The sequence below is a fragment of the Strix aluco genome, chromosome 10 (genome assembly GCF_031877795.1).
Source record: "Strix aluco isolate bStrAlu1 chromosome 10, bStrAlu1.hap1, whole genome shotgun sequence".
Classification (NCBI taxonomy): Eukaryota; Metazoa; Chordata; class Aves; order Strigiformes; family Strigidae; genus Strix; species Strix aluco.
The window spans coordinates 20,457,488-20,484,566 of NC_133940.1; the positions used below are offsets into that span (position 1 = coordinate 20,457,488).

At 41.2% G+C, this 27,079-nt stretch overlaps 1 protein-coding gene across 2 annotated transcripts; it reads left to right on the forward strand.

Annotated features, from left to right (window-relative positions):
• Positions 1–45: 45 nt before the first annotated feature.
• On the forward strand, positions 46–21,705 carry HPRT1 (hypoxanthine phosphoribosyltransferase 1). 2 transcript variants are annotated; one of them, XM_074834703.1, is made up of 9 exons: positions 46–170; positions 2,271–2,377; positions 3,881–4,064; positions 9,525–9,590; positions 10,602–10,619; positions 12,909–12,991; positions 15,361–15,407; positions 17,624–17,700; positions 18,330–21,705. In XM_074834703.1, the coding sequence occupies exons 1-9, from the start codon at positions 144–146 to the stop codon at positions 18,375–18,377; spliced, it is 657 nt and encodes a 218-aa protein (XP_074690804.1). In that variant the 5' UTR covers positions 46–143; the 3' UTR covers positions 18,378–21,705. The 2 variants fall into 2 exon arrangements, with proteins under 2 accessions (XP_074690804.1, XP_074690805.1); XM_074834704.1 differs by lacking the exon at positions 46–170 and adding an exon at positions 610–630.
• The last annotated feature ends 5,374 nt before the right edge of the window (positions 21,706–27,079 follow it).

Below are 27,079 nucleotides of genomic sequence, written 5' to 3' on the forward strand. Positions count from 1 at the left end.
GCCATGTTGAGGGCGGGGAGCGCGGAGGCGGCGCCGGGGCCGCTGCGGGGCGCGGCGCCTCCCCGCTCCTCGCCGCCCGCCGCCGCCGCCGCTGCTCCTCCTCGCCGCCCGCAGCCGCCGCCGCCGGCGGGCCGCCCCGCTCCATGGCGACCCCCAGCCCCTGCATCGTGGTGAGTGCGGCCCCCGGCGCCGCCGCGGCCTCCCCGCCCCCCCCCGCGCCGCGGGGAAGCCTCGCCCGCTGCCGCCGCGCCGGGCCGGGGGGCTGCCGGGCGGCTGAGGGGGTGTTTCCCGCCTCGCCGCCGCCGGCTGAGGGAAGTGGGGGGGGTCCCCAGAAATGCGGTGATCTGTGAGGGAGCGGGGCGGGGGGAGGGTGTCCCTCAGCGGCGGGAGCCGCCGCCCCGCGCAGTCACCTTGAGGGGAGCCCCGGCCCTCCCGGCGCCGGGCCCGGGGCTCCCTCCCGGGCCCCCCGGCCGAGGCGCTTTCCCTTCCCCCGAGCGGAGCCGGGGCCGCCGGGCCCCCTCCCGCCGCCGGGCAGCGCGGGGGTGGGTTCCCGGTCACGGGTGGCGTCTCGGGAGGATTTAAACGCGGAGGACGGCGGGGAGAGCCGGAGTTACCGCCTCAGAAATGAAGGTGAAACAACTTCCCACCAGACACGAGCCCGGCGCGGCACAACTTCCTATTCCTGTTGCTTTTCGTAGCGTGCTGGGGAGGCACCGGTTTGTTAGTGAGAGCCGGGAGTGCGGTGTAAGTCGCTTAAATGTTTAAGTTAGGATGTGTTTTTTGAGGAGGAGCATTCAGGGGGATATTTTTTTGCATCACTGCCGTATCTCCTAAGGCTCTTATATATTCATTATTTTTTTAAAGCCGGTGCCCGGTGCTCGTGAAATACATGTGGTGTCTTAACGGCTGAGGACTGTGCCGGCCGCAGGTTGTGGCTGTAAATCCCTGCAGTCAATAAAAAACCTGATAAAATCTGTAGGAAGGGCCCGTTCCCTACCAAATGCAGAAGGGAAGGTTTGGTAGACACGCTAGATATAACGATTGTTCTGAACCACAGGAAAATACCATGTGCTTTGGGAGGGACCTGCCTTACCGCTTAACATAACAGCCCGCTCCAGGTTGCTGGGACGCGACGTCTGAGGCGGGTGTGTGGGTAGCCCATACAGGGTCTGGTTTTGGATGGGAGGCTGAAATACTCGTGAAATTCCCCATGTGAAATACTCATTAGGGGTTACACAACAAAAAACCAGGTAAACAGTTGGCTGATCACAAGCCAGGTAAGTGCTTCCTTGGGCACAAAAATAAGATTGTGTCCAGCAAGGGCAGGGGTAGCCAAAATGGGTACTTAAAATGCCTGCCTGGTGAACTGTCAGTAATCTTCAGTTTTCCCTCGTGAAATTCTTAACTTCGTTTTACACGTACTAACGTTCAGCTGCATAACCAGAGAGTGAAGTAATTAAAAAACACACTGTCGTTTTCAGGTTGCAGCAGAGTTGAGGTTCAAGGAAGGCTGTTCTTGATGCTGTTGTGACAATATGCTCTGAACCTCAGCAGCGTTTGGTATAATTATATATATTTGCTAATCCCTTGTCCTAATTAATACACACTTGCTAATACTGCAGGCTGTTTCATACAGGGAATTTGCCCGTGTGGAACTGGTTGCTGAAGTAGGGCTTCATTTCAGATTTTGAAAGGTCTTGAACCTCCACAGTTTGCAGATGGTGGTCCGAGGAGGCTTGCTTCACAGCAGCACAACTTGTCATGCTCATGTAGCTGTCTTGTCTTGTCCTGAAAACTGGCTCGTGTGTTTCGTTGTGATTTGCTGTTGTGGAGGTTTGGAAGATGTCCATGTCAAAACCTCTGCTTGCTTAATTGTAAATGCAGGTTTTGCATTACACTAGGAAAATCAAAGGCGTTAAAAAGCTCCTCGATTATTTTCTTAATGAAATGAAGAGATTCATTGAGGTGTAGTAGCTTCATTTCCCTGCTCTCCGATGTAGGAGAATGTTGTTAGGACTTAATTTCTTTGCCACATTGTATTGCACAACAGCTCATGCGGTATTTCAAGCAACTTGTGAACTGTAGGTTCTGTTAGATTACACTTTACGCTGTGTTCAGTGTGACTGATGTTTTTATAGAGAGGGAAAGTAACGTGATCCTGATGAGCGTAATGGGTTTGATAGTTTACCGAATAAAGCAGAGGACTTGCAGTTTCTCACCACAGACTTTCTATAAGGCTTTGTAGAAATCTCACCTTATTTCCTTTTCAGATTGGCGATGATGAACAAGGTTACGACCTGGACTTGTTCTGCATACCTAAACATTATGCAGATGATTTGGAAAAAGTCTATATTCCTCATGGGCTCATCATGGACAGGTTTGTTTGACTTCAGACAGTACACTGCTCCAGCTGATTCCATGATGCTGGAATAAACAATCTTCCAGTGATAGTTTTGCTGACTGGTGACTGTCTAAATAAATTACATTTAATTAGAGACTAAGAAGTATAAGTGCTGATTAACTCTTTCTTGTTTGGCTTCTAAGAGTTTGTACGTTTGCAGTTATGCTATTGCTTGGAAATTTGTCATAATTCTCAAGCAAAATTTTGTGGTATGTAGCAATCTACGACTTTCCAGTGTTTCTTTGATGTTTTACCTTCTTAAACCTAATTAGAAGATGTTATTTGTTGTGCCAGTTCAGTCTGAAAACAATTACAGTCTCTTGAATTTTCTTAGGATATTAATGAAAGTAAATTATTAATGATATCATCTTAGAATTTCTCATGTTCAGATGATAGATAAGTAACACCCAACTTTCTCCTACCTTCTGGGAAAGGCATTGGCCTCTGCAAATACCAATCTGTCACTTCTGTGGTTGCTGAAATCTGTGATGTGCTGTGGAAGTTCTATCTCATGTGATCAGAAATGGGTCCATAAACCTACAAGGCATTTTTATTTTACTTTGTGTTTGATAGTTGCTAATTCCTCTTAAGAGAATGAACAACAAATTCACTGAAGCAGTTGTTGGAGATACACAACCAATTAACAGTGATGCTGGGTGGATCTTCCTGGAGGTCTTGTGAATAGGAATGCATCTAGATTTTGTGTGGTTTGGTCCTGTTTGATTAAATATAATAAACATTCCCATCAAATGTTTTTTTTTCTAATATTGAAAAAACTTGGTTTTTACCACTGGAAGTCCATATAGAGGAAAAAATTGGACAAAGTACATGTCATTAAGTAACTGACGTAAAGTTTATAATGGTAGGCTTTCTCTGAGAAACCTGCTGTCAGCTGGCACACAATAAATATATACCATGCTTTCTAAAATAAATTACAAGATAAATTTAGAAACAATGATTGCAGCAAAACGATGCAGTGTTCTCTTGCTCTGCTTCATTGGCATTGTATTTTGCAGTTAGGACAAATTTCTGGCATTCTAGCTTGGCAAATAAACTAGCTCTTTAGTTTACAATTTGAAAATTTTCTTGCTCTTCAGTGAGGGCTACTGCCGTTTTGGTTGTGTTAGCTTACATTGCTCTTTGCATGGAAGCTGAACCTATCTTTAGAAGGAGAAAACACCTTCATGTTGCATATCTGGCAGTGAAACAGCTTCAGGGTGTTAAGATTTGCTTTGGCTGAGTGTGACGTAGGAAAACAAAGGCGTTTGGCAGTGCTACTGTTAGATTAACCTTGAAAAGCAAAACTTTGTTGACCAATAACGTGTAAAAGTGACTGAAGTGGTAGGCAAATATTTCTGAGCAAAATGTGTTTCCAAGTTTGATGCATGTGTTTGTCACTGTTAGCAGTATAAAACACTGCTGCTATAGTAAGCAAATGAAATGTGTTATGACAGCTAACTCTTTCTTGGTTTTGTATAGGACGGAGAGACTGGCACGAGAAATTATGAAGGGCATGGGAGGACATCACATTGTAGCACTCTGTGTACTCAAGGGTGGCTATAAATTTTTTGCTGATTTATTAGACTACATCAAAGCACTGAACAGAAACAGTGACAAGTCAATCCCCATGACTGTCGACTTCATTAGGTTGAAGAGTTATTGTGTAAGTATCTCTGCCGTACTGTGTAATCTTTATATAAATTTGACTGACTTCAAATTATTAACAGAGGTGGTTTAGTATTGTTACTGCCACAATGTGCCAATATTAAACAAATAATTAAGGGAATTAAGAGTCGCAAGCTAATTTACTCTTTCTCTACCTTATTATATAATCTATTTTGCTTTAGACCTTGGTATCTCCGCAGCCCAGTAAAAGCCTAATGCAGAGCAGAGACACCCTTTCCATGTCCTTTACTTGTTAAACAATTTCCTCTCTGCCCAGTGCCCCATCTCTAAAGCTGTGGTTCTAGAATGACGCAGAGGATTCTCCTGGAACTTTGGTTACAAAAATCTAATTCTAAGAATTTTTATGTGGCTCAGACATTATTCATTGGACAGGAAGACTTGAAAGCTGTAAAAACGGTTATACCAGAGTTCCCTATCTCATCTTTGATTTGGCTCAAGCAAACAGTAAGCAAAATTAGTTATATTTGGCCTTGAGGAAATATTAGATTCATAAACCTAGATTTATGGTTAGTGGCCACTGAATGTGGCACTAACTTTTTGAGACTAGGCATGGTTTGACTCTTGGGTTTACATTTTTGGAAAATAATATCTTTTCATTCTGAACACTGGGATTTAACTTTATAGCAAAGTTGAACATTCTGTAACATGAGGTAACATGTAAGTTTTATAGAAGGAAGCACAAGGTTATGTTGTGCAGGTCAAAGGAAGAAGCAGAGGTATGTTAGTACTGTATGCTTCCTGACTTACCGACAGCCTAGTCTCGTGTTTTCAGGATGGTATTTATGATTTATTCTGTAAGACCATCTGTAGCATGGAAATAATTACATTTTTTTGTTTCAGTTTAGAGTGTTTGAATAAACTGTTTCGTAAGGTTATGCTGTTAGTTCTGTCTCAGCAACTTTGCATTCAAGTCAGCAGTATAGACTACGTGTAGGCTATGTGTCACAGTTGTAGACGAGTGCCTATTCCAGTAGAAAAAAATAGACATTACTAAATTGGAAACTCAACCTCATCCTTCGTTTCATTAAACTGTGAAACCAGAGATGGAGTTATTTGCAGACTTAAGTTTGGGCTGTCGAAGAACTTCAGAAATTCACGATTGCTGTTGAGCGATCTGTTATGTTTCATGGTGAAGCCCAGAGCCACGTGAGGCTTTGGTCAAGTCCATTTGCAGGGTGAGCAGCCCTGGCTGCCCGAGGCATACACACGGCTGGCTGTCCAGGGGTTACCTGGAAACCACCTTCACGTTTGCTGAACAGGAGGCAGTAATTTAGCTGTGCTCTTTAACAAGAAGGCAAGGCTGGGCAGAAGGGTTCATGCCAGCCTTCGGTTGTATCTCACAAGGCACTCTCTGTGCTTATGCACTGTGTTTAAATCAGTGGGTGAGAGCTGTTTGACACCTTTTCCTTCTGCTCACCCCAAAAGATTGAGGCTCCTGCCATTGGTCTGCCTAACCACTAAGCAACCACACACCCATATAGTCTGCCTGTAAAAGCCACAACAGAAAACTGAATGTCTCTATTACAGGATAATATGTTAAAGAATAGGAAATTATGACTACCACCTTTTTTTGGTGAGGAAATTATGTATCTTCTGCTTTCTTCAAGAATCACTTCCAATAACTTACTTGACTTGTTTAAAAAAAAAATATAGACTACACCCTTTCACTGTCTTCGCTTTCTGACTAACTTGGAAAAAACTATTGGAGAAAGGGTTTGAAACACCTGAAAAAAACCCTCTGTTAAAAATCAAGTCTGCCTTATATGCATGTTTTCTTTGCTCATGCTGGTGTGTTAGGCATGCTTTGGCTCATTTCTTTACTACAGCTGCTTTTGTTTATTACTCCCCAGAACTGTAATGCCTTGATACTAATAGGGGAGTGAGCAGCAAAATAAGTTTATGGAATTTAAAATCCTGTTTTTGTAGTAAAAAATGAGTAGATGAAGAGAAAAGCAGAGAAATTTATACAGAAAGCTGTCTAAGCAGAATGTTTTCCTTGAGGTGTTGGCTTCAGAGTTTTTTGTTTTGTCAGCCAATTCCATAAAAGAATGTTTCCTTGTCCTAGATGAGTGAGGAGCTCCTGTTACCTGATGCCTCCACTACAGTATTTACGAGCATTTAATTTCTGTGGACTCTCTTACATGGTTATTAATATCCAGACTTATGTCCTTTAGACTGCATAACTTGATAGACTGGATAAGGTTGTCCTAACATGGACGTGTATGTAACAGATTGTCTAGGTCTTCCATCAGTAATAGTGTCAGAATGCTAAATCTGCTCTGTAATTTTTGTCTGTGCTTTATTAGGTGGAGGGATCTGCGTTTAGTGATGTGAAAAGTGTCACAACCTGTAATGGACAGTTGAAAGTGGAGCTAGCTCTCTTGTCGCTGCCTTTGGATGCGATTACTAGATCATGCTGCCTGCCTTTACAGACGGGATAAAAGATGTTAAAAATACCCTGGTCGTATAAACAAAGCAGCTGAACTTGTGCAATGGTTCTGAAATTCATGTAATTAAGGTTCTATTCTTGTTTCAAACTGATCATTTAATATTTACAAGCATATGGGGTTTTTTTGTGTTGCAATGCGAAGTTCATACTGTTCTGCACCCAAAAATAATTCTCCAAGAATATTGACATGATCAAGCTGTGATTAAACTTTGCTCATAACTCCAGCTTTCCGAGTCCGTATAGATGAATTTTAATGATCTGGCAAGCTGTTAAGAAATGGTAAGATAGTGTTTGTGAACAGACCCAGATCTCAGTATTCTTGACAAACAGTTTATTTTGTTTGTGCTACAAGAAGAATGTCTCTTCACCAGTCTCTTGCATTTAAGCTTGGAAATGAGCAAACGTTGCTTATGTAGTCATGAAGGGCAGCCAAAAGACGATGGATGTGTTGCACTGTCACTTGGGAAAGTAGGGATTTTCAGTGGAGTACCTGGTAAACTCTGGTTGGGCTGGTCGTGGTAGTATATTCTGAAAGATCTCGGCTAACCAAGTCTTATAGCAAGTACTGTAAGGAACTTAAAATGCCTTTTTAAAAGGTGATCTTGGAGTCACTTGAGTCAGGAGTTACGATCTTGTAAAGCATTACTGTTTTCCAGCAGTGACAATGGGGAGGCAGTGAAAACAGATCTAAACAGTAAAACTCTTATGTGTTAAACCACAAAGCATTAAAGTCTTACCAGTACTGAAATCAGAAATAATGCTCCTGAAGATAATTAAAACATTGCTTAATTATTAAACAAAGTTCTTTCCAATGGAAATCTGGTTACAGCCAGTGTCGGAAATTCTTTAACTGTTTTTATCCTTTAATTGCTCAGGAACTCAATAGCTGCATAGGAATGCAGGTTTATATGCCAATGAAGGTTTACATTTTGTGTTAAAGAGTGTAGCAACTTGTATGGTTTTGGTGGGAAGGAGCAGGAAAATTTCTGTAGGTTAGATTGTTTTTTTCTCTGATGATCATCATACTTTAATATGCTTAATCCAAAGGTTTACAGTAACCTACAGTTTTGTGGTGTTCTTGTTTGAGTATAGCATGTTGCTTTGTAGCCGCTCAGATCATCAGGAACCTGATCTTACGCATATACTGAGTACAAGACTGTCATCTATGATGTAATTTTAATGGAACCAAATACCTGTAATGTCTTTCTCCGTTGTTGTTTTGCAAGGAATGATTTTTTTTTTTTACATCCTTCCATGGAAGGAGAATGAAATCTCTATTAGTGTAGGAATAGATAAGAGAGAGTCCTGTAACATAAACAAGGAAAAGCTTAAAGAAGCTGTCATTTGAGATAATTTTAAGATAGGGTGAACACAGGAAATGTCCTTTAGCTTTATGAATACAGTGCTTAACTGGATCACATTTTTGTGGTTGATCTAGCCAGTATCTCAGGCATTCAGCCGAGTGTATATCTACTGGGTCAAGCGGCAATCATTTTGGACATTATGTTTTTGGACTTTTTTGACACAGTGACACTGATGCTGTTCGGTTTAGTCGTTTGAACTGTTAAGGAAGCACTTAAACAGTTGACTATCAAAAATGAGTGTTCCTTATAGTAATAAAACATGGAACTTCAGTGTAATCTCAGAGTGGTGTAACTCAAACTAATGTTTTCTTTAAAACACATGGGGCAAAACTGAAAAGATACTTTTTCTAATAATTTATTTGGGTTTTTTTTCATAGGAATCTTAAAAGGAAATTATCTGTTAGTCTTATCATCTGCTTTTACATGCCTAGAGCTGTGAACACTTCTTTATCCTAGATGGCTGACACCTCTGTCCAGAGGATTTTAATATGTTCTCTCTTTACTATCATCCCAGCGTTACTTATTGTGTACTTGGTGTGTGCCTCTCTAATTTGTTTCCCATTTTCTGTGATAACATTTTTAGCTTTTGCCTACAATTCATATAGCACGAATACCTGTATGTGGTTGTCTCTCTGTTCCCTTGCGGTCGCCTCTTTATTGCATCTGTCATGCCTGGGTTTTGGGAAGGAACTGCTGCCTTGCTGCATGATGTGTAGTTGTGCACCACGCTTGGGCTTCAAGGTGCAGCAGCAAAATAGTATCATTTTTCTCAAAGGAAGGTATGCGTTAAGGAGCTATGAGAATAAAGTTTGATAAGCAACATTAACCTTCGACTGAAATGATTAAATTGTAGGATAATATCATCTGTAAGTAGTACAATAATGAGCATATCACATCTAATATGAACTGTGAGCCACTGTCAAGGTTTAAAGTCAGTTGAATAAATAAACTGCACAGATCTGTGAAGCACTCCTAGCAGCTGTTTTTAACTTCCGTATATAACAGTTCATTTACATTTGTATCAAAGTTTAGTTTTACCGAAGCAAAATGTTGTGTTGTACTTATAGTGTACCTATGTTGCTGTTCAATTACTACAAGAAGTAATTTGTTTTGTTACCAATATTTATTGTAAACTAGGCAAACAAGCTTTTCTGGCTATTTTTGTAGCACATATTTCTAAATATTAATCTGCCTTTTTTGCTAACTATTCTTGTTATTGTTATGATTGCTTATTTTTATTGGAAGAATAAGGCTTGATAAAGCATTAAAGTTTAAAATGTAAATTACCAGCTATATAGCACCATACAGCTTGGAAACTGAAGTGCTTTTTGTCTTTATCTGTAGGGAATGCATAGCAAATCACATCTTTTTAGATATGTATGTATATATAATGGTCACAGATGAGAGCTGGTGCCTGCATTTATGCAGATCTCTTGTCAAACAATCTTTAATCTGAAATGCCATCTTTGATCGCTTGTAATTTCTTAGTTAATAGACACTGGTGGTGCTGTGTTTCTGAAAGCATTAACATTCACTGGTTATGTACTTTGCAGTTATGATATTTACTGGAAGAAAAAATTATTTTAATTCTGGTGATGCTAATATTTCCCCTCCTCTTTCTTAGAATGATCAGTCAACTGGAGATATAAAAGTCATTGGTGGAGATGACCTCTCAACCTTGACTGGAAAGGTATGGCTCATTGTATGTTTAAAAACAAACAAACAAAACCACTAAAGAATCCGCATACCTGCATGGGTTTAAGGCTGCTCTTTTAGTGTGTGAAGATTATAGAGTTTAAAAAAATGAAAACAGAAGAGTTTCACTTAAATATTTGCCACTGTATACTAGGAGAGTGGACAAGCCCCACCCAAGCTGCCAGTTTAGTCTGAACTTAACAAAAAAAAAACCCCTATTCACCGTCTTCAGTATCAGAGTTTTAGGAGGTATGTTTTTCTCCAGTGCCTGAGAAGAATAATCTTGTGTGAGTTGTTGTTTGCAAACTGCCTTTAAAAGAGAGCGGCATTATTTATTTGCCGTATTGGTGTTTGACTGAAGTAGTGATGGGAATTGATGCTGTCAGGATGTGTCATGTGCAGCCCAGGTTAGGAATGGGGGTTCCCGTTACAGGCAGTGCTGAGAGAAGGAAGTGGGAGAATGTAAATTGGGAATCTGCTTTTCTCCAGTGACTCTACGGAGATCACTGAGACAGATGTCTGGGGTTAAGCATCAGTGCCTCCTGCTCTGTCAGAACACGTTGCTTTCCCCTTCTCCTTACACGTTTTTGATCTGTAAGGCATGTATGTCACAGTTCAATATAAATGATGTAGGTATGACAGGATCGTCCGTGTCTATAGCATGACACTCTTTGCTTTAGAAGAATATGAATTGTGTAGACTCTGTTTTGATCTCTTTTGCATATATCTAGAATTCTCAAAGTCTAAATTATTTAAAGACCACTTTGTACTCAGCATGAGACATTGAGGAGAATCTCATTGCCAGCTAATTGTTATTAGAGCATCAGAAATGTTAACTACATAGAATTCGCTGTTACATGTATAAACGTACATAAATGGTGGTACAAATACTTAACTGCAATGAAAATTAATAAATTATAGATATTAATATATCTAAGAAATGGCATATTCTCTAGATACTAACGGATTTTTCTTTTTTTTTCTTTTGTCTTTTTATTCCCACCAGAATGTTTTGATTGTAGAAGTAAGTATTACATTTCACTTTGAAGTTCTAATGTGTGACTGGTAAAAGAGTTTTGATAGAAGTTGTTCTTAAGCCAGAAAACCTATAGTTTCTGGTTGCAAGGCTTCCAGCTTCTGATTCCAGGCCTGAATTTTGCAAGTGGGCTCTGAATTTGAAATTGCCTGTGTTTTGAATTCTCAAATTGCATTCAACCAACAAATTTAACAAGGAAAATATCCATGTCAAATTGTTTGCATTTACTTTGAGTTTTCTGGGATTCTGTCAATTCTAAAATGTCTTTTTTTTTTTTTTTTTTTTTAATTTTAAAAAAGTCTGAACAAAGTGATATTAAGCATGTTATTTTTCTGGGCTTGTAACAGCAAGCTAGAAAATTAAACTGCAGGGGTAGAAATAGGTTCCTAGTAGGAATATCCTAAAGTATATGAAAACCAGATCTAAGTCCAATGTCCCTGTGTATAATTTGTTTAGAGAATAGTGACATAGAGAATGCTAATTCCTAATCGGCATTTTGCAATTGCTAAATTTCCATTCCTCTGTCTTGTCGTGGTTCTTTGGATGATACCAGGTACAGTACACCTCAGTTTGATTTCCTAGTAGGTACTGTTGCTTAGTTCTTGCTTTCAGACCTCTTTCTTGATGGACAGTGTTGCTTATGTTCAGTAAGTATCGCTTTGACAAAGGATGTTCCTGAGTAAGATTGCCAGTTTCAGGATAGGGAAGCAGCAGCAGTAGACAGGAAAAATGGACGTGCAAGCTACAAATGTCTTAAGGCTCCGAATAATGGAAATGGCTTTGTTTGTAAGCAAAGAAACAACTATGGCAACTGTTTCAGCAGCCAGAGGGAAAGATGTTTCCTCTGTCATAAAATGTGGGTTTTATGTATGTTTTTTTTTTAATTTAATTTGAGAGGTTATATTATTCCACAGGAAGCACATTCAGTTCCAAAACTCCTACCAAAATAATATGTATATAGCAGTCATCTGTGTGACCAGTGGTGTCCTTTGAAGTATATTTTGCTTCAGATAGGCAGATGCATTTAATTATGTATCTGCTCCATTTCAGATGAATGTATGTCTTTAAAGTCCCAGACAGCTAACTAGGTTAGTTTCTCATTTGTTCAGTGAATCATCTGTCCAGTGACTTGTCTTATACACTGCCAAATATGAACCCTTTTACCGATCACCATTTTAAATGTCAAACAATAAAAATGCACATTTATTGTAGGTTTAATATCTTGTGCACCAGAGCACTAGGCTTTTCTATACATCATCCCTTTAATGTGCAAAAAAAAAAAAAAAAAAAGGAGATTCATTTCCAATAAACAGATAATCAGACAATACAAAATCAGTAATAGGGTCTATCTTAATTTTAGAGTACAGAGGTAGCTACTTGTGTTTATTAGCCAACTTTTATTTATGTATCTGTATGTCTTTAACTTCTCTTGAGTTTATAATCATGATTAAAAGCATTAAGTGTTAAAGACAGTATAGCTGACGGGTGCTCTCTTGAGTTTTTTGTTTGATTTTTATTTTAATTGGGAGTCATGGGAAAATAAGCTGAAACCAGGACATTGCTGCTTCTGTGTTAATCTACCTCCTTCACTTCAAATAGATTTGATTTCAGGCCAGGGTAAGGACTGTTCCTCTAAAGATCGTGTGATTATTTCAGGCCAAATGTGGAGTCCACTTGTGATGTTCAGTTGTAAGCCATATATTCTTTTTTTCTGCTTATATGTGCAGTGGATGGGACTAAAATTATGTGTCAAAATTCGTTTTAGTGTGTTTGAATATTGACTTTAGAACTTCACCCAGATATTTGCACTCCAATTTCCTTGGCTATTTCTTGGATCTGTAATGTAAATTACACTCCTTTTTCTTTAATTGCAGTAATGGGCTGTTCTGCCTATTTTCCCTTCTTGCTTTTCTTTCTGTTGTATACATCTGTCTCTGTAACTGAGCTCAACAGCAAGACTAATGTTACTCTTATCATATTCAAATTAAACATTGTTTGTCAAATAGCTGCAAGGAGCACAAGCCATAAAATCTCCAAAAGGAGCCAGGAGGGTCATAGTTCAGTAGCTGATTTCAAAGTCATAGTTACCCACAACAATTAAGAACTATTGTTAATGTGTGTGATCGCTTTCTGTAAGCACACGGTGTTACATGTCAACTATATTTGATTATGAACAGTATTTTGGCATATTTTCATGCTATTGCAGATGAGCAATTTCTGTGGTAGAAGTGCTACTCTAACATGTTTAATTTTCTTACTTGAGATTTTTATTTTTAGGATATAATTGATACTGGTAAAACAATGAAAACATTGCTGTCTCTACTTAAGCAGTACAATCCAAAGATGGTGAAAGTAGCCAGGTAAATTTTTAATGATGGTTATTTGTTCTGTATTTCAATTTAAGAGGGACACACAGTGTAAAAAAAAAAAAAAAAAAAACAACACCCAAAAAAAACCCCAAACAAACCAAAAAACCACAAGTATAGAATACATTTTGATGGAAGAGAAATGGGAGGGAGCATTTCTGCTGGAGTCACATACGATGTGATCTGTTGGAGTTTAGTATTTGTTTAAACTCCAAAACCACTTTTGCTTGTTATGAGAACATCGGTTCGTTAAGGCTGGCAGAAACACTCTGTTCTTTCCAGTCTTACTGCTGGAAGAATTTCAGTGCTTCAGAAGGGGATAGCTTGTACATGTCTTGCCTTATCATGTTATGGTAAAGTTTGTGGGGTTTTACCACTGAAGTCCAAGATAGGTTGAGAAGTATATGGAAGAATTGAAGTCTTTGAGGCTTAAAAAAATACCCCCTCAAGTTGGTGGAAGTATTTTCAACACAAATTCAGTTCATAAATGTAGACTTTTACTAGGGATGGGGATAAAAAAAAGTCAGTGGTTGTCACTTACGTACATGTAGTATCTATCCAAACACGTTTCTGCTTGCGCTCTCTGCAACTTCAGTATACTGCAGTGGTGTACTTCTGCAGCGGAGACCTTTTTTTAGTTTGCCTTCTTTAATTGTAGAATTAAATTAGTTTGCCCACTAACATTATTGTTTGTGTAGTGTGCATAGTGCGGCTGAGCTTTAGAGGTCATTCTGTGAGAGTCACCCAGCCATATGCTCTTCCAGGCTTTTCTACTTAGTTACATCTTTAATCAATTAGTTTCAAAACATTTTATAATTAAATCGCTTACAAATAACAAGAAATGTTGAGGATAATATTATATTATTAACTGATATCAACATTCTTCCTACTTATTTTTAAATTGCTTCTTTTACGCTGCTATGCTGTGGTTGTGTATTTTACAATAAAAGTATAATGATTGCTGGGGATTAGAGATAAAGCAGAGCTGTGTGTAATATCTAATCAGTTGTGTTGCCATAACAATGTCAAAGCAGTTGTTAGACATACAAGAACAGCTCTTCTTGCTGATAATCTGGAGGTGACCTGCTGAAGGTGAGGTGGTTTAGAATTTCTCCCTGGCCAGATTAAGTGTGCCAACTTTTAAACATTTGTCACTGAATAGTGCCCTAACGCTGCAGCGTCCATCATGAATATCACATAGTATGAGCAAAGTCCAGTTTCTTATTGTTTAAACCCATTGCACTAATTTGGGTCTGCCAAAGACCTGAGCAGGTAAACATGATCATTCTAGACAGTCTTAAGTGTAATGTTCTTAGTTACTTCAATTGCCTTTTCTCTTTAAAAATTTAAAAAAAAAAAAAAAAAAAAGTTCTTTCTGGCAATTAAGCAGTTGTAGCAGGGAGATGTGAATTAATGCTAATACAATTTTGGGGTTTCTTTGATCAAATCCTATACCCATTCTCAAAAATTAAATCTCACAACTAGAAGTTTCAGAAACTGTCTAAAATTGAAACTGTGACTGACAAATGAAGCCCCACCTTCGGGGTGGTCCAGGAGGGAAGGAGGTCTATGTTTAATGCACAGAGTTTTGCTGACCTCTGTCTTTACATTCAGCCATCGACCACCTTTTCTTTTCCTCCCAAAGCCTCTGTATCTCAAAGACAGACAAATGTCAGCCCTGTGGTGTTGTCTTCTAAGAGGTAGAAGTGCTCAAATGAATAATGAGAGAATCAAACTAGCAGGGCATTTCTCTCTACAACAATACCCTCAACTCTGTATCTCCATGCTTTTTCACACCTCTGACTATTAATTCTGGAAAAGTGGAGCTGGTTTGTATCACCCGATCAGAACCAATTACATTTTCTTTACAGGGGTAATGAGTACTGCCAGTGAAAAACAGTTGAGGACATGTTGCACAAGTGCAATTGAGGTTGCATTTAAGCAGCTGAACTTTTGCTTCATAATACTAATGCTTTTGAAAAGAGCTCGGGTGGTCTGGCCAGATCCCAAGTTGTCGCCTCTTTACCTATAAGCTAAATTGCACTTGAAGTTCCTAACACGCATAAAACCCCATTAACTTTTCACAATAAAAACCCATCCAGATCAGTATTTCCTAGCCTCTTTCTTGCAGACCTGTTAGTTGCCCTTTAGGCTTTGAACCAGTCATGATTCTAGAAAGTTTTGATTTTGTCGTTATGATAAGCTGCACCTGCAAATAAAGTAATAATTTAAATTATGAGTAATTAAGCTTTCAGTTATGCACGTTTAGGCCAAATTCAGTTTGTTTGTCATCAAAGCAGTCTCATATATTTGTACGCAATGCTTTTTCCATGTTTCAGTTTTACACTCATTTTATTTGACAGTTTGTTGGTAAAAAGAACTCCTCGAAGTGTGGGATATCGGCCAGACTGTAAGTGACTTTTTGACAACCATTATTAATTTTTAAAAGTATGTCAATGTATTGTGTATCCCTTGGTCAAAGTCCAAGGATGTTCCAAATAAGTTTTCACTGAAGAGTCTTGATAGATTTTGCTCTTATTTAGGGAATTTAAACATTTGGAATGTATTTTGACAGAGTTAATCTGGATTTGGTCTGATCCTTTTTTCTTTTAACTTTTTGTAACATTTTACTACGTGAAAAGGAATCTTTGATATTTTGGTCCAGGTTACACCCTTTTCATGTGCAAATTCTCCCAGCTTGCATGTAGTCAAATGCTTTGGTCAGCAGAATCTGCTGGATTCACCTTTGACGCTTTTGGGATTGATTTGGGTGCCTAAACCTGGCCACCTCCTGCTGTTTGGATGTCCTGCTGTTAGGAGGACCCCACGGGTAGCAGTTCAGATAAAAGTTTAGAGTGATAAGATGCCTAAATTGGCCCCAAACTGGTTATGTCTAGGCATCTGAATTACTCCCTTCCTGTCTTCTCCTGTCTGTCCCGAAACCATAAAGAAAGGAATAGCTTTCACACCCAACAGTGGTACCAGAGTGACAGCTCCTCCTGCCTTGGGAAGGGCTGTGTGTTTTAACCCTGTTCTGGACACTAAATTCCTGTTAATCTGGACAGTATACTTTCACTATGGAAGTGGAGTGAATTTAACAGCAGAATCACATCCTCTTCCTCCTCCTTTCCAAGGTTGTACAATATTCTGGAACTGAAGTTTTTCAATGCCTTAAAGCTTAATTGAGGTGTGCCCCTCAGTCAAAGATGCCCCTCATTCCTGAGATCTTATTATAGGATTAGCTGGGTTAATGGTCTGCCTTTCGAGCATCTTGCAGCAGATGACTTGTTTTGCCATCTGTCCACAGAGAAAACCTGTTCAGTGCAGGACACGTGAGCTCTGAAAGAAGAGACATCAAGGCACTAATGGCTGGGCCTCCGTTTTATCCTTGTGTTGTGAGGCCAGGTAGATGCTAAACATTGCCTTAATTTTTCCAAAAGTGCACACAGCCTTTTCTTTGAATTGTGCAATTTTTCTCTCTGTTTTCCTTACAGACCCTCACTGTAGCCAGGGAAAGAAAGACCATGCAGCCGTCCTGTGCTCAGGGGTCTTTCATTTTAGCATGAGGGGAGAAAGCCATTTGGAAATCTTATATTTTAAATCCTTTAATATTTTTTGGTCATTTTATAGTGTGTGTAGACAGGTTGGACTGATACTGCCTGCCCACCCACGAACTGTCCTGCTAGAGCTGTGGAATAGCTGATGTCCTCTTTCTAGGCAGCTTCTCTGGGAGGAAAAAACCACAACCAAACACACCAAAAAAACCCCAATCCTCTTTCTGAAACCTGCAAGTGACTCCATAAAGAACAAAGTCCTCTTTGCTCTTCACTATTCTCTATACCATGGTATCAGCATCTAAGATGTGCTTCAGCAGTCATAGTATATTCTGACGTCTCAGGTCATTGCCTGCCAGTCGCAAGAGTGGAGTCCATCTAGGCAGTTACTCAAAGGTGAAGGATTGGTTTCCCTGCAATAACTGTGGTTCTGATACTCACGTTATTCTGTGCTCACTCTCCCAGCTCTTCACAGAAAGTCCTACTGGACTTGCAGATCCATAGTTTTGCAGGAGCTGACGACTGAACCTGCCTGCTCGTTATGCCTTTGGGTACCTTCCTGCAGCCCTGCCCAACACATGGGCCCAGCTCCCAGCAGTGCTGCCTTTTGAGTGATACTGTGAGGGTGACTTGTGCTGTGCTCACCAGTTCCACTGCTTCTGCACTGGCATGTCGAGCATCTAGGAAGTGCTGGGGAGTATTGGCTCTTTTTGTGTGTATTTACAAAGTTGCAGGAAATTTTCAAGGAATTTTACGTTCTGATAATAATACCCTGTCTGTAGATTTAAGTGCTTCCATTCATTTCTTGCAGACTGCATGCTAGCACCATGCTGCTGCGTGGGAACCAATAAATGCATCTATTTAATTTTGCTTCAGTTGATAAATTAAATCCACAAAGTAAGTTAAAATTTTAAAATAGCTCAAATATTAATCTGAGGGTATTTGAGTAGAAGAAATAAAATTAGTTAGGATGCTTACGTATCTATAAAATTCCAGATTGCCTCTATAAAAAGGTCTAGTGAACTCTAGGAAGTTATTTTCTAACATACTGGTGACTTATGGTCTTTTTCAGTTGTTGGATTTGAAGTGCCAGACAAATTTGTTGTGGGATACGCCCTAGATTACAATGAATACTTTAGAGATTTGAACGTAAGTAATTTTTCCCGTATGTTTTTGTCCGTTAAAACTAGGGAGGAGGAAGGAAGGGAAGTCTCCTCACATCACTCTCCCTCCTCTGTAATCATGCCTCATGTGCAAATCTGTTCCGTCGGTGATGCAACGATGAGAGCAAACACTAGAGCAGCAGGACAGCGTTTTGGAGCTCTTACGAAACTAAAATTTATTTTGCTGCATGCAGAATGGAGGCTACACATCTCCTGTCAACTGTGAACTAATGTGAAGTTTGTGTGAAGCTTCTTATCTTACCAGATGTCTACAACCAATAAGTGCATTTGCTTAGTTATGTAAGAGTTAGAGAAGAGACCTCGGGAGTTAAGAGGGGTTCACTTTTTATTCTAAGTCATTAATTCTTCATCTGGGTCTCACCACACATTGGGTGGGACAATTAGCAGGAGGAGAAAGAAGGTAATGTTGAGATTTTTAGACAAAAAAAGGCTTAAGTTTTTCTGCATAAACAGTATCACAACATTCTTTTGTACTGAAATGTGTATAGCATGCTTGTATTTTTTTTTCAGCAGCACATTGTTGACTATGGATGTAAAACATAGGTCTCCAACATTACTTTTCTAACAGGAGCTTTTTATTTTATTTTGTTTCAGCATATCTGTGTGATCAGCGAGACGGGGAAGCAGAAGTACAAAGCGTGAAAGCATAGTTCAAGTGCTATGACAACAGAGCTTTGAAATGTTTTGTTTACCGAGTCCTATCTTTCACAGGCTTCACCTCTGGTACACCAGCTAAAATTGTAGAATGCCCCAGCCCCATTGTCATATGCTTACTATAATTTATTGCATGTACATTATAAGAGCTCGTCTTGTTCATTTATATTTTAGAGATGTAAACAACCAGTGCAGTTCTGCACTCCTTATTTTGATTTGCACTATGACTCTACCGACTATTGCTGCCCCTGGTTGGGTTGTGCTGTTTGTGAGCTCCGGAGTCTAACTCTTGCAGTGGTAAATTGCTTAAACCTCATCAACCCAGAACTGAAATAGTTCAAGTACTGTAAATGTAAAACATTTTATGATAGGGAAGTCTATTAGTAATATTTTTAAAATCTGTAATTTAAGTTTTATATTTTAATGCACAGATATGCTTGTGATTAATGGATAGTTGCACCTTTGGGTGTTATAAAGCATGAGGAGCAGCCAGTTACAGTATCTGTAATCTCCAAGGAGCTCATTCAAATCTCCTGGAGTTGCCTTATTGCTGTGAAGGAAGTCCAGGTGAAAAATGTTGTGGGTTTTTTTTTTTTTTTTTTTAAAGGAGATGGAATGACAAAACAGAATGTTTAAAATCTAGTTTTAGTTGAGCTGCCTGTTTCTGTTAGATTTTTTTTTTTCTTTAAAAATATCTATCAGTCAGTGGAATTGCCTTTTAAATTTAAACAATTTTAATATATTTGTGGAAAAAGTATTGTAATGTTTACTTTATAAGATCTACAAAACAAAGTACTTTAAATAAAGGCTGTCTCTTTAAAATAAGCCCCATACATCTATGCCACTCATTCTGTATATTAAAGTGCTCTTGAAATTTTCTTCTCGGCAATATTTTTCATAAGTGTTTCTGACAGTGAAGGCAGACTCTACATTTGTTATCTTTGTAGAGCTTTTGGTTAATATTATCCTATCTACGAGAGAGATGATAAAGTGCTGAGGAAAAATATTGAAACACTTGCATATTTTATAAACAAACTAGATTTTGGAGAAAATGATTTAAGCACTGTCCTCTGTTCTGTTTTGGCAAAAATGAAGAGTGGAGATTATATGTTCATTAAACATATATACGTGGGGAAAAAAACAACCCACAACCATTTTGTAAGTAATCATTTGGGTTTGTTTCCTTAACACCTCTGTTCCTGTCGGGTTTAATTCTGAACGTGGCAGCCCATCTCACACCTCCTCCTTGGGCTGTGCTTTTCAGTCCCTTAGCTGACACGGTTCTTGTACTTCTGTGCATGGATTTTTCCACTGTATGCTCAGATTTAACGCTGCTCAGTGCTCAATACATAATGAAGTTTTTGCCAGCCTGTTTTGAAAGATTTTTCTGTGGTTTTGAAGTTTGAGTCACATTTCTGTACTTTTCCAAGTGCTGCGCATTGTTGTCCATCCATGGTGTGTTCAGTTACAACTGTAGTAGTTAGTAGCAGACCTAAAATATGAATAATTCACCAGTGTAATTTAGATCAAATGACCACACTGTGTAGGAAATCTATTTGTAAATCAAAATTCTCATTAACAAATATTAGAACACTACTCGTGATTATCCTATACTTTTGCAATGTTATAGTTAATGTTCCAAAGAGCTTTTTTTCTAAATGCACTACAAAGACTGATTGTATTTCTTGATGTCCTAAATACTGTTTGTGTATTTGCCTTTTCAAGAACCTGTACTGTCCCTGGGACAACTTGTTGCAAAAATATATGATGCATTTCCAAGAAGAAGAAACACAAAAGTAACATATATAATATATATATAAAATATAAACACACTTGAGAGTTATTATATCCGCTCAAGTTTTTGTTCGTTCTGGTTGAACTTAAGATCTAATCTTAAAAAGTAGTGTTTTCTTCAACCTTGTTAATAGTTTCTACTTCACAATGTGTTTGTTTTAAAATAAATTCATGGCACCTAGAGATTACACGAGAGAGGTGGCTTAAAAGTACCTGTTTACACATGAAAACAATGAGAATTTATGATGTTCAGTATCTTTTAGGACTAAACCCTTAAATTAGTCTATCCTGAAATGTTTTCCTGTCTTGGTTAAGATGGTTATTCAAATGTTGTGATTTGGGAAAGGGAGGAGAGGTTCAGTTAGTCATAACAAGGGGGTTTGTCCTCCAAACTGTGGCTGGAGCAGGGCAGTGACTGGTCAGTTGGGGGTAGGGGTTGGAACCGCGTGGGCCTGTGCACATGGTGTAGTCACAGAAAAGGTTTGGGAAGATGCTCTTGAGCTACACTGACCCCAGGAGTGATGCTGCAGGAGCCCAGGTCTGCCTTCTAACAAACCTCGCCTCTCTCTGTGAAAAGGTTGATATTTTTAAAAAAATATCTTACTGAATGTTCCCACATTTCAAATGCTGGGGAACAGGCACTTCCTTCACATGGGCACTTGTCAGATGGAGTTTATCACCCCAGAGGGATTCCTTGTTCAAAAGCTTTTTCTATGAAAATTGTTCAGAGAAAAAGTCACCCCCACTCTTGCCCTTGCTAGAACAGTTCTAACATACTGCAGCCTTTTACAGCACCTGTGCGTGCACTACAGGAAGATAAATTCTCACTTGAAAAAATCTGAAAATGCAATTGTTACTTTTTATTCAGTAATTTTGGTTAAAAGACTGGGGTTTAGTCACACCTTTGCAAGTTAAATGCCAACTTCATGCAACCCAGACATACGTTGTTAAAGCATTATGAAAGCACGGAGAAAATCTTGTATTTGAACATTTATGTGGCATTTGAAATTCATTATAGTTCCACATTTTATGAATCACAAATGTATGCTGGAAAAATAATGTTGAATATTTATAGGCTTTACTATACTGTCTCACCCTGTGACATCTGGCATTTCTGTACATTTTGATGATTCTCGCCTGCTGCAGACCATGGACGCTGCCCGACTTGGTACCGCAAACGTGTAGCTCTGGTTTGGAGTCTTTATTCTTCGTGCTTTAAATGCACACTGATCAGAATCTAAAGTGTTCTAGACAGAGCTGGGAGATGCAGTGAAAAGTTGTTATGTGAACTGAGCTGGCAGTTCACTTGGGGGGGTAGATCCTGGTTTTGAAAATTGAGGCAAACGAGGATCTTCAAGTTGCCTTGTAATTGTATATCCCGACTGATTAAATGTTGGTGGTGTTTCTTTGTCTATTATGCTCTGAAAATCCTGTCAAGCATGCACTGATCCAGCAGCGAGGATCTGACACTACTTACAGGGAGCTGGTTACTCACGATTTATTAAAGGACTGTTTCTGCTGTGTCTGACTGCCTTTAATTCCCATTCAGGTCCCACCTTGCAAGATCAGATCTCAGCTGTATGCGAGTACCTTGATAAGCAAATGAGACATCACAGTGGTCTTTTTTTTTTGGGGGGGGGGGGTAATGTTTAAGGACTTTAAGCTTACTTAATTTCACAGCAGATGTAGTTTGATGACTATTCTGATGGGGAAATTGGTTCCTAGCTCTGTAAAGATGCCAGTACCCCGTAAGGTCATAGTCATTGCAGACACTGAGGTGAAGAGGGAGGGCTAGAAAAGCACAAAGATTCAGGACAATGTAAGAAGGGGCAGTGAGGCTTTTCATCCCTAGGGGAGCTGAGAACGGGATGGCAATAGCAACTGCCAAGTGATCAAAGGCAGATGCAAAGTGTGTGTTGGGGATATGTTTGACTGGCTGCAAACATACTCCTGTGCACAGGCTTTCCTCCAGGCTGGGCTGCTCCTGTAAAACACCCACTGGTGAGCTGAAACATCGCAGAAGGTGGAAACCCTTACAGAACCGTCTAGGAGCAGCAGGCCTGGCATGGTGAGTAAATCAAGCTGCAGGTAGATTAACCTGTTCCAGTAAGAGGCTGGTATTTATGTAACAAGTGGTTATTGGTGGCATCTTTATTTTTCCCCCCACTATAACCAGAAAGGGAACCAACCATCTTGTGTCTTCTACACAGTGCCAGGTTGCCTATAGCAAATTGCTGTGCATGTAAGCTACAACTTTGGGTGTTAAGTGTGGGTTTTTTTTCTTTTCCCAGACAGTCTGTGCCCTCCTGCAGGTAGTGATTCCCCCACCCCTGCCCTTCACAAATGTCAGGAAAATACCCCAAATGATAGTGACTGTGTATAAATAAGGAACCAGCTATTAAATAAAGGACTGTCTATTTCCAACTCCAGTCCCAGCTCTGTTAGGTAGGCTTCTTACAGCTGGGTGCCTTGTCCAAGCCCAACTTATCTCAGGAAATCTCAGGAGCACCAGTGTGAATGCTACAGGATTGCTTTTAGAAGAGACTTGGACAAAACTTACTTTTCCCACAGCATCTTGCTACGCACAGCAGTGAAGTAACGCTATTTATTTCACCTGTTCCAACCCTGCCACTGAAGGCACCGTGTCTCCCCATCGATTTTGCATGGGAGCGTGTGCCAATGCCCCGTACATTGTGTGGCGGCCACGGATGCTGGCATGGGGCTAGGTTTGCTCCTCAAGCCCCTGTGCCCACTGGGAAGGCCACCCTCTGCCGCGATGCACCGCTGCGAGCGCGGCTGGCATGCAGCCTGTGAAGCAGCTGGGGCAGGGTTTGTCATGAGCACTAGGTGTTGACTTAGCTGACCTTCAGTGCAGAGGGGGATAAAATCCTTTTCCCAGGGAACAGACTTTCTGGGTATTAATGAAACGTGCTGCCTTTCCTGAGCTTTCCGCTGGGTAACCTGTGGGGCCTGGGAGGTACCAGAGCTGCAATGCCAGTGTTGATGCCAATGCTTCACTTGCCTGTTCCCCATCTGAGGAGCTGGGACGTGATAAAGCCAGTCCTAAGGCAGGGAGGAGGAGGGTACTGGAGGGGGGTGAAGTGGGGGGGTGGTGGTGGGGTGCATGCGCATGCTTTTAAATATGTATTGCAGTGCCTTTATCAGATCTTTTCTCCTCAATTTCCTTTCTTGCCAATTTTTTCTCTTCCATTCACAAAATGCGAAGTACCCAATAGCAATCAGAGAATACAAAATATTCTTTAGAGTGCAAACTCCTTACACTTGCAATTCAAAAACCATCTTGTGCTTTCTAATAAACAATAACTGCACACCCTCCACCCCCCATCTAGCTGAGTCTTCCATACCACCTAGTCCTGTCCCTGCCACCAGACCTTGCCTAGCAGTCGCGTACACTCAAATAATTTCTTTTCAGTCTGAGGGGGAAGCTATTTTCTCTCACAGAGCATACGGCATGAGAACTTCGGACAGTTTATATAATATATGCTCTACTTGAATCGTATTTTGAGTAATCTTCAATATTCTGTTACTTGAACAGCATACAAGAATGGGTTTATGTGAGAAATTGCTGAGAGCAATGTCTTACACTTTGCTTCAGAAATGAAAAGACTTGAACTTGCATTTTTCTTCCCTTTGGTGAATTTGTTGCAAAGACCCACTGAGCCATCAGAGTGCCAGCACCATCGTTTGCTCTCGCTTTAGCAAACCTTTACTGGTAAAGTGGGTGACCTGGCTTCTGCTTTGCCAGGTGGCTGCTACCTGCCATGTTCAATTTAACCCAAGGAGATTTTTGTCTTTCATGCAGCTTTGAACCGGGGACACTGGTGGCTTCCCACCGAAGCCAGCTGCATAACTAGTTAAGAGTCACATCACTTAGCCTGAATTACAGAATTCTGTGATTCTGTAATTCTGTGATTCTGTAATTACCCTTGCTAAGAGTGAGACATGTAAAGTGTTTTTTCCCCTCTGTAGTGCAAAGAGCAAGACCTGAACTTATTAACATCTAGCACTCGGAGCTGCTGTGATGCAAGGCACTGCACAAACACCTACAAAAGCCAGTCCTGGCTCAGAGCACGCTGGATGTCAGCTGAGGTGGGTGGGCAAGAAGTGCAAGGAAGGCAAGATAATGCTGGATACCACAATGAGCTGCTAACCTTTGCCAAAAATTCCTTTTGCATCAAAGGAGGTGAGCAGGAAAACGCTGAAGGTAGATAAGGTGGCTTTTTGGGTTGCTTTTTTAGTGTTTACAGGAATCTGCAACACCTCATTTGGCTCCCACACCACGGCCTCTCTAATGGAGGTACCTGGTACTGTGAGCAGAGTAACATAACCTCAGTCTTACTGTGTGGGAGGGTTTCAGTCTGGGTGAAATTAAAAAAACAGATTGGTGTAGAAGTGTGCAATTAATAAGCTTGTCTAGTGTCTATTTACTAAACCCAGCAGCCACTCAGTGGTGTAACGATGTGCTGCATGTATTTACCTACCACGGGGAACTGCTGCCTTCCAGCTTGTTTATAAAATCACACCAAAAACTACTGAGGAAACTCAAAAGCTTTTCCTCCACAGTGGTCACATATGTTCCTGATGCAGCAGATTTCACAATTAACTAGAAAAATTACATCTTGCTTTATCCTATACAAACTGAAGAGCTTGCCCAAGCTGCTCTGCGTGTGCTGCTGCCCCTTCGCAGGGCTGCACGCTGCTTTACAGAGCTGCCCCAGCAATGCAGTGCCGCCGCAGCGCGCTGCCGTAAGGGTCTTTGAGTGACTGAACTCAGACCCGGGATGCTCTGCAAGGGCGTTTGTTGCTTCTTTTGAAAGCAATTTGTGCTCAAATGCAGTAGCAAAAGCACATGCTTGAAGCCAACCTGAAAACACGTCGAAGGCAAACTTTTAAGGAAAAAAAGGACGGGAGCTTCCCCAGCTTCTCAGAGAGAAAAGCACAGCTGGATGTCTACCCCCTGGGCTGTCTGTATTAATAACCAGCAATATCCTGAAATATTTGGAGCAGAGCAGATGGGCTCACAAGGTACTGGGAGCAGCAGAGGGGAGCTCTCAGCCCCCGTCCGGCACCCCGGTACTCTGCTGCGGCAGATGCAAAGCCCCACACTGTGTCCCCAGCCCTCACTCCCGACACCCCTGCGCCCCAGCTACAGCACATCCATCACCCCGAGCCACGGCTTGGTGCTGCTCACCCACAGCACAGCCACCTCCACGGGCATTTTTCTATCCCCCCTGGGATCGCTTTTCCTATTGGCTTGATTTAGCCTCTAAATTTTTTTCTTGCCTGCTGCTCCGAAAACTCCGTGGTGCTTTTACTCTCCCGTTACTATCAAGTCATTTTGATCCTGGCAGGAGACTGTAGCCTGAAAGCAGTTTTAGCAGGATTCTTCTCTTTGTGAATGAGGTGGAAATCTCTTTTTCTAGATGAGTAAAATCAAACTGATCACAACAGAAAAGGTCTAAAAAGAAGGAACAAACCTGATTTTTAACTCTTACATTCCACCTATAAATGCTAACAATAGAAAACTTTTCTAAAAAAATCTGATGTAAAATTAATTAAAAAGTACAGAATTAATCACTTTACCTACCAATTTCTCTGTAAAGCAAGTTATTGTTTTCCAGAGGGAAAGCAGTATTTTATATGGCAATTAAGAGCCTGACTTGTAGAAAGCAGGAATAAACTATTTTACAGACACAAGCATACCAATGTCCCATTTCAAATGGGCTGTTTGTGTGTCCAAATATTGTGACTTTGATCTGTTTGTAGGTAGAGGCTTTTAAAAGCTGCTCCTACCCATGCACATGCCTTTTACACCTCCCCTGTGCTAGAAACATTTGTGTACTGGGGGAGTCCCTTGTGCCCATCTCCTGGTGGTACCGACGCTCACCGTGCTGACCGGGAGCTGCAATTAAGCTGTAAATCAGCAAGAGGATATTCCCCTGCCACCCCCCTGCCCCCCAACTACTGACTGTGATTTATTAATTCCTAAAAATAGTTGAAAAAAACCCAATGTTCTGGGATTCGCAGCCACTAGCACTCAACAGGAGACTGCAGGATTGGGGCTGTTACTGACACACCATCACCACGAGGACAGGAAACCTCACCCCCACTGCAGAGGATGGATATTTGACCAGGGAGGCACCATCCCAGCCCTTTCCAGGAAGAGCATCCCTGATCCCATGGTGGTCCCTGCATCTACCCCTTGCTCCTGACAGGGTTGGGAAGCTGTGAGTGGTGGGACGCTAAGGGCAGAGAAAGGAAAACCCTTTCACCTTGGGGCTGGGCTTGCTCTGGAGAAGATTGTAGAGCAGCGATGGGTCTGCAGACAAACCCTCAGGTGCTCCACACCCACCAAACTCTTCCCACCCTGGCCCAAGTGCTGCCAGATGCTGGGCACTGGCAGCCCCGTGCCGCCCCCCCCCCCCCCCCCCCCCGCAAGCTGTGCCTGACCTGGGTACCTCCATGGTGACTGGGGGAGCTGCATAGACCTGGGGAAAGATGATCCCTCCCCTGCCAGGGCTGCCCCAGGAGCACCCCACGCACAGCTATAGGGCCCCCCTCCTCCTCCTCCCCACACAGATGGAAGGTCCAGTCCCCACCAGCCCTTGGACACCCGTCACCCATGTCCCCCACCCCCCCTCCCCAGCTGCTGGAGGCAGGGCAAGCACCCAGGAGCAGCATTAGCCCTTATTCTGCTCCCCCCCCCCCCCCGCCCTCCCTCCCCCCAGGATTTGCTTGGCACCATCTCCCAACCATGGCCCCTGTGCCATGGCAGTGCCCTCTGCCCCCTCCATCCCTGGGCTGGGGCAGCAGGCACCCCCCATCACAGGGGTGCTGGGGTGCAGCCCCCTCCCCATTAACGACACCAAGCCCTC

Coding starts and splice junctions, on each gene's coding strand:
- HPRT1 (XM_074834703.1), top strand. CDS start 144: ATGGCGACCCCCAGCCCCTGCATCGTG. Junction 4,065..9,524: donor TTAGGTTGAAGAGTTATTGT/GTAAGTATCTCT, acceptor CCTCTTTCTTAG/AATGATCAGTCAACTGGAGA. Junction 12,992..15,360: donor AAGATGGTGAAAGTAGCCAG/GTAAATTTTTAA, acceptor TTTATTTGACAG/TTTGTTGGTAAAAAGAACTC.